Here is an 11,090-nt window from a genome sequence, read left to right on the forward strand (position 1 = left end):
CATAGTAACTCCCATAGGGTTTTCTTGGCTCTAAGCTTTATGGAAGCAGACTGCCAGGTCTTTCTCCTGCAGAGCAGCTAGGTGGGTTCAAACCGCCAACCTTTCAGTTAGCAGCTGAGTGCTCAGCCGTTTTGTGCCACCAGGGCTCCTTAAACTAAACATAATTGCAACACAAATTCCACAAAACTCTTTCCTTGTGATGACGGAGGGGTGCATGCTGACAATTCTTTTCATTTTCTCTTCCTATTTCATTTCTAAACTGATTGCACAAACCGCTACCAGGGCGCCCACAGTTGGCACAGCCCTGGCCTCACTCACCCAAGGTGTCGGAGCTGCTCTCCACCGTCTCATTGACCTTCCGCGCAACTCTGGCCGCGGCCTCCCCCATCTTCCTCAGCATGCAGACGAGGGTGTCCTGCCGCCAGCTCCCTGGCTGGGCTGCTGCTCACAAGGGGGCCTGTGCCTGGGGAAGACGCAGGGCCATGAATCTCTCGCCAGCCAGAGAGGACCCACCCATGTGTCCATCCCTACATGTCCTCCTTTTGGGGGATCCAGGCTGCCAGGAGGGGCCCAAGCTGCTCACCTCCTCCTGTGGGGCCCAGAGCCCAGGCCACATCCAGGGTGGCCTTGGGAGCGGGCGGTCTGCCTGTCAGAGGTGGGGACAATCGGGCCCTACAGGATTCCTGGAAGGATGGACATGTGTGACCTCACCAGTTGGGGCCTGGCCTGGACAGGTAGCCAGTGAGGGCTCAGGTGTGTGCTGGCCTGTGACTCACTCAAAGGGTGGAGCAGTAGCAGGAGGTAGAGCACAGCTAACTGCCAGAGAAAGACACTTGTCCCCCACCCACACCACTGAGCAGGCACCCTGTTCAGGGCCCTCTAGGACAACTCCTCCAGCTCCCCCCAATCATCTATCCAGCTCTTCTGTGTATCAGGAAGTGGGAACACAAAAGTGACCAGACTGTAGCCCTGCCCGGTTGGAGCTCACTGTCTGTCAGGCTCTAAGAATTCCCTTCTCACCTGTAACTATGGAAGGGGGGTTACAGTGTCATCCTCCAGGCCTGATTATCAACTGAGTATAACTGCAAGACTCCAAGGGAGAGGAGAGGTGGACTGGAGGGGGAGGGAGTTACGGAAATGAAGAAGGGAAAACGGATCACTAGAGGAGAAGAGGCTCAAAGAAGGCTGAGGACAAACGGATTTATAAGGTATTAGAGCCCTAAGAGACCCTAGAAAGATCCCCAACTCCATATTTATAACAGAGAAGGAAACTGAGGCATAGAGAGAGGCTAAGTGTCCTGGTCAAGGTCAAAGTGAATAAGTAGCAAAAACCAGGTCAGCCTGGAGTCCCTGGGTGGAGCAAATGGTTAAGTGCTCAACTAGTAATCAGAAGGTTGATGGTTCAAACCTACTCAGCAGCACCTCGAAAGACAGGCCTGGTGATCTGCTTCTGAAAGTTCACAGCCTTGAAAACCCTATGGCGCGGTTCTTCTCTGCACACATGGGGTCACCATGAGTTACAAATGACTCGATGGCAACTAACAACATCAGGTGAGCCCAGCTCCATATCCAGTGTTCATTTTTTTTACAAAAGTCACCCACAGAGAGAAAATGACCAAGGACAGCTCCCCAGTCAGTGCCCTTCTTTGCCTTCCCCACCCCCACCCCACCTCCAGCATTATGGATGGCCCAGAGCTCCCACAGTCTCACTGGCTAGTCAAAGGGTGAGGGCGGTGCTCAGAGCTGCTAACAAGCACCAAGAAGGCCCCATGTATTCAACTGGACAAGCAGGGCCAGGCCCACCCACCTGCTAGGGGAGAATTAGTGGTGTGTTCAGCGTTTGTGTGTTTCACCAAGGAAGCTGACGGTGATGGTTTAAGACACACAACGCAGTGGGAAAAGACTGTTTTTTGGAGACAGGCCTAATCCCCAGCTCTGCCATTTACTAACTGAGAAGTCCTGGGGGAGTTTCTTAACCACTCGGAGCCCCAGTTTGTTAAACTGAATAGGAGATGGTGTCATACCCATCTTCGTGGTTTCATATGAGGACTGAACAAAAAGGGACATGCCTGTCTAACCCAGAGCCCAGGTCCCTGAGGTACTCAATAAATGCTAATGGAGAAGGTAAAACAGTGCACATGTGGACACAACACCAGCATCTAAATCACTTCAACAGCTGTGTGACTCTGGACAAACAACTCAACGCAACTCATCTGTGAGGAATGAGTAGAATTTCTAGCAGCTCTCCACCTTCAGGAAGGCTTCCCCGATTGCCCCAGCCCTCACTGCTCTCTCCTCCCTCTAAGCTCCAACAGTACTTAATGTCTTAGCACAAACCACTTGGGTGGTTTATGAGCTTTTTAGAAAAAATGTACATACATGTTTCTTCCTTTGGCCTGTGGGCAACTTGGGGCAGGGAGCGGTTCCACATACCCAGCACAAAGCGGATGCTCAATTAGTATGCCCCGATGATGACGATAAATAGCCACCATTTATCCAAATACAGGTCAACTGCCTCTCACAACAAATCTGAGACACTCTCTAAATGAGGAGGATCATAAATTCAAATGCCTAAAGACGCGAGATGGGCAACCTGGGTAAGACAGGCAGTGTAGGAGTGGTGAGGACTGTGGCAAACTGGACCCAACAACTTTACCATGTTACCTTTGAGATCATCTCCCTCAGCCAGAATCAGAGCGACGTTGCTCAGTTAGTGGACTGAAAAACTGAGAACCCAAGGGGCAAGATGAATCAGCTAGATGGAAACAAAGGACCCAGGCTAAGACTCTTCCTATAGTACCATACTCCATCCTTTCTCCATCTCCAGTATTCATCACCAACAATCATAAACATTTGTGAGCCTCATTAGGGCAGAAGAATGAAGAGGAAGGAAATACAGGAAATAGCTCTAATTGTGAGCTAATTGTGATATTCTGATGAGGAACGGCTTTCTGAAGAATACCACTGAGACAACACAGCCTCACAGCAGAGGGGGAAGGGAAGATAAATCTTGATGCTGCTCAGGGTCCATGCTAATCCTCATGGCATTTTCTAGGATGATGAGGGTACTTTCAATCAGGCACCATGCCTGCAATTCTACTAGCTGCCACCAGGTGGACCATGGAGAAAAAACAAAACCAAACCCATTGCCATCCAGTGGATTCTGACTCACAGCAACCTTATAAGACAGAGTAGAACTGCTCCATCGGGTTTCTAAGGAGCAGCTGGTAGATTCAAACTGCTGACCTTTTGCTTAGCAACTGAATGCTTAACCACTGCGCCACAAGGGCCAAATTCAAAACCTCACCCTGCTCAAAACGGTGTGGGTCACAGATTGGACACAGGACCAGGAACAGGAGCAATCAGTAAAGTCTGGGTGTCAGAAAGTCACTAAGAGGCAGGCCCCTGGCATACCAGAGGGTGCCCTGGGTACAGCACAGATGTGCCCTAGAACCCCGAAGAGGTTTCTCCTGCCCAAAATTGCAGCCTTTACCAACTGGCTGGGAACCCACCCTCACTTCACCTCAAACTACTTCCTTCAATGGAGAATACCTTTATAAAGTCCAACTGACAGTTCCTCTCCCAGGTCAGATGACAAAGCCTGTCATCCTTTGGCACAGGCAGGGCTGTGAGACGGGAGGGAGGCTGGGCCACATGTAGTATAAGTCCCATGATGGGGGGGGACCCCAAACCAGTTGTTGTCCAGTCAATTCCAACTTGTTGCAGCCCACGTGCGTCAGAGTAGAACTGTGCTCTAGAGTTTTCAATGGCCGATTTTTTGGGAGCAGATAGCCAGGTCTTTCTTTCAAGGCACCTCTGGGTGGACTCAAATCTCCAACCTTTTGGTTAACAGTCAAATGCATTAAGCTTTGCACCACCCAGGGACTCCAAGGTGGGATAAGGGGCCCCAGAACCGAGGGAAGTGCAAACTTGGGAAGACAGGAGACTGGAGCGGTTTCTGGGATGCCAAAAGGGCCCCTACAAGGTTGTTCAACTTCACTGACTGCTCCTTTCACCCCTGGGGCCGGGCCTGTGTGGCAAAAATAGTTAAGAATTTATTTAGCATGTAACAGAGCCAAGAGAGAACAGGGGAAAGGAAAAAAGAAACGAAGCTGTTCTTCTGTTCTCTTTGTTTCTAAGAAAGACAGAAAATTGGCTGAGTCACATATAAGAGACAGAGCTATGGACCCACCTCTGATTGATGCAAAGCTTGCTAAACAGGGCCATCCCTTAGTCTGAGTGGCCCTGGTCTATATAAACAATTTCAATCACCCAAAATCAGTGTGTCAATACCATCTGCTGGCCCAATCTCATGCAATCCCCGGAAAGAAATATCACATCAACCAGTGGGAGCAATCAGTTCACAAGGCAGCCCTTCTGGAACCAAAACCCAGCTGTGGGGCCCTGGGACAATACTATAGGCCCAAGTGCTGGGCCTGTCAGGGCATCTGGTCAACCTCATATGCAGATGTGGTGGTAGCAGAGAGTTGAGAGGTCCCAAAGGGGAGAAACAGGAACTGCCAGCCCATTCAGATCTGGCCCAGCACTGGGGCACCCCAACCTGATAGTACTGTTGGCTCCAGCCAGTCCAAGCACTTAGAAAATTCCAAGGAAAGCACTCCAAATCCTGAGGACCCTTTGACACAGGGCCTAAGCTCTGCTCATATTCACATTACTGCTTCCCCTGCAACACGTCCCCCTCCACACATCCCCAACTCCCCGTTCCTCAGCAGCGTACAGATAGTGCTCCCACGAAGTGTTTAAATCCAACAAACATCTCCTGGGCATCTTCTCTAGGGACCACGCTGGGAGGAGTAAAGGGTACTGACCGGAATGAGCTTACCGCTGGGTAAGAGAGACTCACTGACAAGAGGCAGAGTGAGCCGGATGCCACGAGGGCCCAATGCCAGGTGCAAGGAGCATGTGACCTAACGCTCAGCCATGAAAGTGCACGGCATTGCGGGGGCAGAAGGAACACAGAAGGGGTCTGAGTAGCAGGTGCCCAAAGAGATACAGGAGAGAGGTGGACAAGCAGCCAACCTGTTCCCAGATTATGGAGGTGGATGACCTCTTACAACTCTGTCCTCTGTTTCTCTGCAGGGAGCTACGGAAAGTTTTTGAGAAAAGCAGCCTAATCCAACCGGTGTTTTTGATAAATTACAATGCTGGGAGCAGCTCCATTTGTAAAATGGAAAGACCACCTTCCTCTTTGGGTTGTTGTGAGAAGTAAATGACACGTAACTTTTGAGAAAGAACTTTGCAAACCATTAAGTGCCTCCCACACTAAGGCATTACCCATAGGTGAATTAGGTTCAGACAGGAAGTTAGGATATAGTAAACTGAATGCCAGAAAAAAAAAACCGCCCTGTTTTATAGGAGCTGGCAATGCTGCCCTCCCATCCCCATAACCTGATTTCACCTGGATACAAGCCTGGGAGGAGGAATGATTTTTGCTAAAAGCCTGATGACCGCCCCCCGCCACCATCTGACCCTTACCAGCAAGAACTCTACCTTGTCTGTGCAAAGGAGCTGCTGCGACACCCCGTCCGCACCAGCTGCTCCTATATTTAGTTACTGGTGTGGTCATTCGGGAACTTTAGAGCCTGGCAGCCACGCAGACCGGCAACCCTAGCTTTCGGAGCCATGTGTGCAAGCTCCCCCTACCGCTGCCTCTAGCTGGTCCTCCGAACCACCCCAAGCGGGGGAGTTGTGAGGAGGTGAGGGGTGGAGGAACGGATCCGACCCACGTAGCCCCAAAAGCCCACTCGAGGCCAGAGGAGAGTTGACCCACTTTCCCGCCTCAAGGAAAAAAGCCCCCTGAGGTTGTGAGCGGGGCTGACTGGCACCTTGCTTCTGCGCCATGGGGTTCCGGGGAGCACTGCGCATGATCCCCAGGGCTCTGTGCGGTGGCCAGGCCGGGGTCCCAATGCCCCACGCTCTAGGGTGCCGCCTCACCCGCCTACCCCACCCCCTGGAGCCCGCAGCCAATGGCTCCTCGTCGTCGGCCCTCCGCTCGCCTAGCAGGCGGGGACCGGGGATCAGAAAGCAGGCAGGGGACAGAAGGCGGTGAGCCCAGAGGGCCTGGCACCCCCGCGCTGCCAGGGGCGCAGGAAAAGGCGTCGGAGGCCGAGAGGCAGGCTCACAGGCAGGCTTCTGCAGCTCCCCAGAGCGGAAGCAAACCCCGAAAATGCTGCTTTGAGAACGAAACACACAGCAGCCTCTCCCAGCAAGGGCGCCTCCGCAGGGAATGGAGGCCCGACCGGGAGCGCTTCCCCGGCTTCCTCTTCCCTGGTACCGCTGCACCCACTCCCCTGAGCCATCTAGGGTCCAGCCACAGTCAGGCGAGAGCCCGTGCGCTGCCCGGCCCCGGGCACTGCAGAAGCCGCAGCTGATGCACCGCTGTTTTTCCAAGGGACGACCTGGGGGAGGGGGAAGGTGCGTTGCAAAAAACAGGGACACTGCTCTCCCTCTTCCCCCAGCCCTCAGACGCTTAGCCTCAGACTACGTTTCCTTTGCGGGGCACGAAGCGTGTGGCCCAGTTCCGGCCGCTTTCTGCTCCACTTACGGCGACAATGCCTCCTAGCGCCCTGCACGGCGCAGTCACCCCTCCTCGGCAGCCGCCGGCGCCCCATGCAACACTCGGGAGCTCCTGCCGGCGGGGAGGGGCGCGCGGGGATGCGGTCTCTGCGCGCCGCGCGCACGACAGCTTGACCAATCGCCGCGCTAGGATAGGCGCCGGGGCGGGAGCAAGTGGAGGCCCCTGGCCGCGCGCAACCAATCAGCGCGGGCAAGTCCTCACCCCCTCGCCCTGCAGCGGCGCGCGCGGAAAGGCGGTCGGCGCGCTCTCGTGCGGAAGCGCGGTCCGCTTTGTGTGCGGCTTCTGGAGAGAAAGCCCTTGGGGAAGCCGGGGAGTGCAGCCCGGAACAAGCAGCAGATTCTAGGACCCGTAGGACTGAGGCTCCAGGTTTGTTTTCCTTGAGGAAATGGAGTTGAATTAGCCGGATCAGGAGTACTTTGAAAAACTTGAAGATGAGGGATAGGAAACTCACGTGGATGCCTTCAGGAGTCCATTCATGTTTTTAGAGAAAATAATTCTGGCTCCACTAAGGTACTTCACCTCACTGAAGCCTAATGTTCTCAGCTGTAAAATAGGAATTAAAATATCTAAATAACTACTTCACAGGGTCCTTGTGAGGATTCATCTGTGAAATGCTTAACACAGCACTTGGCCATGATAGACTGACTCAGGGAAAGGTAGCTAGCTGCTCAGCAGGCCTTGCTTATGGAAGGCTCACCATCTACCCTTTACTGGGCACTCTGGGCGAAACAAAAGGTCGGCAGTTCGAATCCACCAGCTGCTCCTTGGAACCCCTATGGGACAGTTCTACTCGGTTCTATAAAGTCACTGTGAGTCAGAACTGACTGTATGGCACATAACAACATGGGGAAGACCACTGGAGGCAAGGGACACAGTGGTTAAAGAGCGTGGCAGCTAACCAAAAGGTCAGTGGTTTGAGCCCACCAACCATCCCATGGGGCAGTCTGCTTCCATAAATATTACAGACTTGGAAACCGTACTCTGTCGATAGGGTCACAATAAGACGGAATTGACTCCCAAAGGGTTTGGGTTTGGATACGGAAGACCACCATCATCTGTCAGTTTGTGATACTGTGGTGGCTTATGTATGGCTGTAATGCTGGAAGCTATGCCTCTGATATTTCAAATATCATCAGGGTGACCCCTGGGGGACAGGTTTTCAGCAGAGCCGCTAAACTAAGACAGACTAGGAAGAAAAACCTGGTGATTTACTTCCAAAAATCATCCAATGAAAATCCTGTGGATCACAACAGAATATTTTCCGATATAGTGCTGGAAGATGAGCCCCCTAGGTTGAAAGTTACTCAAAATACACACTGGCTGCAACAATGGGCTTGAATATACCAAGGATTATGAAGGTGGCACAGGACTGGGCAACATTCTATTCTGTTGTATGTGGGGTTACCATGAGTCAGAGCTGACTAGACAGCACCTAACAACAACATGGGGAAGACAAAGGAGAATGCGGCCTCCACCTCGACCACTGACCATGATGTTGGAGCATGTGTCAAATGCACCAATAAACAGAAGTCGGTGTTAAATGCAGTGGGAATCCTAACGAAAGAACATTTAATGCCACCTCTGGGGTTTGGGGCAGTCAGGTGAGGAGCACACATTCCCGTAGGCCTTGACAGGTGAATAGGAGTGAGAATTGTCTCCAAAGTTATTCCTTCAAAACTGAGTGCCTTATGCCCAAAGCCCTACATCTTGGGGCATACCAAGATGAATCAGACACAGCCTGTCTTAGTTATCTAGTGCTGCTGTAACAGAAATACTACAAATGGATGGATTTAACAAAGAGAAGATTATTCTCTCACAGTCTGGTAGGTTAGAAGTCCAAATTCAGGTCATTAGCTCCAGGGAAAGGCTTTCTCTCTCTGTCGACTCTAGAGGAAGGGCCTCGTCATCAGTCTTCCCTTGGTCTAGGAGCTTCTCTGAGCAGGAACCTCCGGTCCAAAGGACCCACTCCTGGCACTGCTTTCTTAGCCGTATGAGGTACCCCTGTCTCTCTGCTTACTTCTCTCTTATGCTCAAAAGAAATTGGCTTAAGACAATCTAGTCTTGTAGATTGAGTCCTGCCTCATTAACACAACAGCCACTAATCATCCCATCTCATTAATGTCATAGAGATAGGATTTACAACACACAGGAAAATCACATCAGAAGACAATGGTATGGTTTCAGGGGATATCTAAGTCAATTGGCATAATAAAATCCATTAAGAAAACATTCTGCATCCCACTTTGAAGAGTGGCGTCTGGGGTCTTAAATGCTAGCAAGCAGCCATCTAAGATGCATCAATGAGTCTCAACCCACCTGGCTCAAAGGAGAATGAACACCAAGGACACAAGGTAATCACGAGCCCAAGAGACAGAAAGGGCTACATGAACCAGAGACTACATCATCCCAAGACCAGAAGAACTAGATGGTGCCTGGCTACAACTGATGACTGCCCTGACAGGGAACACAGAGAACCCCTGAGGGAGCAGGAGAGCAATGGGATACAGACCCCAAATTCTCATAAAAAGATCAGATGTAATGGTCTGACTGAGGCTAGAGGGACCCTGGTGGTCGTGGCCCCCAGACCTTCTGTTGGCCCAGGACAGGAACCATTCCCAAAGCCAATTCTTCGGACATGGATTGGAGTGGACAGTGGGTTAGAGAGGGACGCTAGTGAGGAGTGAGCTTCTTGGATCAGGTGGACACTTGAGACTATGTTGGCATCTCCTGCCTGGAGGGGAGATGAGAAGGTAGAGGGGTTAGAAGCTAGCAAAATGGACACGAAAAGAGAGTGGAGGGAATGAGCGGGCTGTCTCAATGGGGGAGAGTAATTGGGAGTATGTGGCAAGGTGTACATAAGTTTTTGTGTGAAGAGACTGAATTGTAAACTTAAAGCACAATAAAATTATTTAAAAAAAAAAAGGCAATGGTAGATAATCACACAATACTGAGAATCATGGCCTAGCTAAATCGATCACATATCTTTGCAGGACACAATTCAATCTATGACACAACCCCTGCCCTAAAGGTGTTACCAGTTAAGTGGACACCTGAGCAGCCATGTTTTCTGACCCCTTGTACCTTCTCAGGAAGACTCTGGGGACCTCACCCCAACCTAATCCCTCATCACCACCCTTACCTGCCACGTATATACCAGGTACCAAATATGAATAATAAATGGATGGAGTCCTGTTTTGCCTAGGCTGAGATGCTTTTTACTCTGAATAAAGCAGATGCTGCCACTTCTGACTTAAAACCAGCCTTACATTTATGGCCAACTTCCACACGTGGACGTCTTCTCTCCACAACTAGGTGATACGCAGCCCTGAGATAGACCCCACAATGCTTCTGTGCACATAGTAAGGACTCAGTAAATACTGACACCGCCCTGATTTCCCAACATTCCTGACTTACCTCACTCAGTCCCCTCCCTGAAATTTCATTCTAGACCCCGCATGGACAAGACCCCTCCCCAGCTCAAATGCCACCTCCTCCATTCCCACTGTGTTTGCTTTATACCCAGTATTATACCATCCCTGTTTAAGTCTTCTCTACCTGGTTTCACTTACCTGAGCCTGGCACATGGTAAGTACTTGTATCAGTTAGCTTTTGCTGCATAACAAGCCACCCCAAAACCTAGTGGCTTAAAACAACAACCATTTATTTAGCTCATGATTTTATGGTTAAGCAATTTAGGCTGGGCTTAGCTGGGCAGCTCTTCTGGTCTCAGCTGGACTCCATTGCATTGGCAGTCAGTTGTCAGGCAGCCAGGAGCCTCTCCTTCTGGGGGGTGACTAGCTGTCAATTGAGGCAATGGGGGGCAACTGGGCCTCCAGCAAGCTAGTCCAGATTTGTTCACATGAAGCTGCAGTATTCCAAGAGCAAGAGTGGAATCACGCAAGATCTCTCAAAGCCTAGGCTTAAAATGCATTATGTCACTTCTGCAATTGTGTTGACCAAACCAAGTCCCAGGCCAGCACACATTCAATAGGTGGGGAAATAGACTCCATTGCCTAAGAAAGGAGCAGCAAAATCACATTGCAAGGAACAGAGAAGGGTGAGAACTGGCACTAGCTTTGTAATCTACCACAGCCCTCAATAAATATTCCCATGATACCTAGCACATAGTGGTACTCAGTAAATATTTATCAACAGTGCTAAGACTTTCAGTCATAATGTTTACAGACTTCATTCAATGGATTCAGTTGGAGACATTTTATCCCCCACCACTGGACTCTATAACCATCCATCAGCACCTGCAGTTTCAATAAAAAAAAAATAAGGGGATCAGGAAGGTGGGGCAGTGCAGAGAGAAGCCCCACTGAAACTCCTCGGTGGAGAAGCTCGGCTGGTCTCAAACAGACTCCTCTGAAGAGACCCAGAGCATCTTCGGAGGCCTGAGCCCCTTAGAGACTGGGCCCAAGCCTGGCCATGTGAGTTGGAAACCACTCCACCTTAACCTTTGAACATAAAGAGACTTGGGTATCTGTCA

The 11,090-nt window shown here is 50.9% G+C and overlaps 1 protein-coding gene across 4 annotated transcripts in view; it reads right to left on the reverse strand.

Moving 5' to 3' along the window:
* The window catches only part of LRRC20 (leucine rich repeat containing 20), a 111,275-nt gene extending 104,615 nt beyond the window's left edge, over positions 1–6,660 (reverse strand). For 2 of the 4 annotated variants that reach the window (XM_064269661.1, XM_064269660.1), the window contains exons 1-2: positions 6,566–6,660; positions 319–463 (exon numbers count right to left, since the gene is read on the reverse strand). In XM_064269661.1, the coding sequence (XP_064125731.1) occupies positions 319–400 (82 nt within the window). In that variant the 5' untranslated portion in view covers positions 401–463; positions 6,566–6,660. Of the gene's footprint in view, positions 1–318; positions 464–5,511; positions 5,924–6,565 lie in introns of those variants that run through there. The other 2 variants (XM_064269662.1, XM_064269659.1) reach the window with 2 other exon arrangements.
* Positions 6,661–11,090: the final 4,430 nt, after the last annotated feature.

This window comes from Loxodonta africana, chromosome 16 (genome assembly GCF_030014295.1).
Source record: "Loxodonta africana isolate mLoxAfr1 chromosome 16, mLoxAfr1.hap2, whole genome shotgun sequence".
Classification (NCBI taxonomy): domain Eukaryota; kingdom Metazoa; phylum Chordata; class Mammalia; order Proboscidea; family Elephantidae; genus Loxodonta; species Loxodonta africana.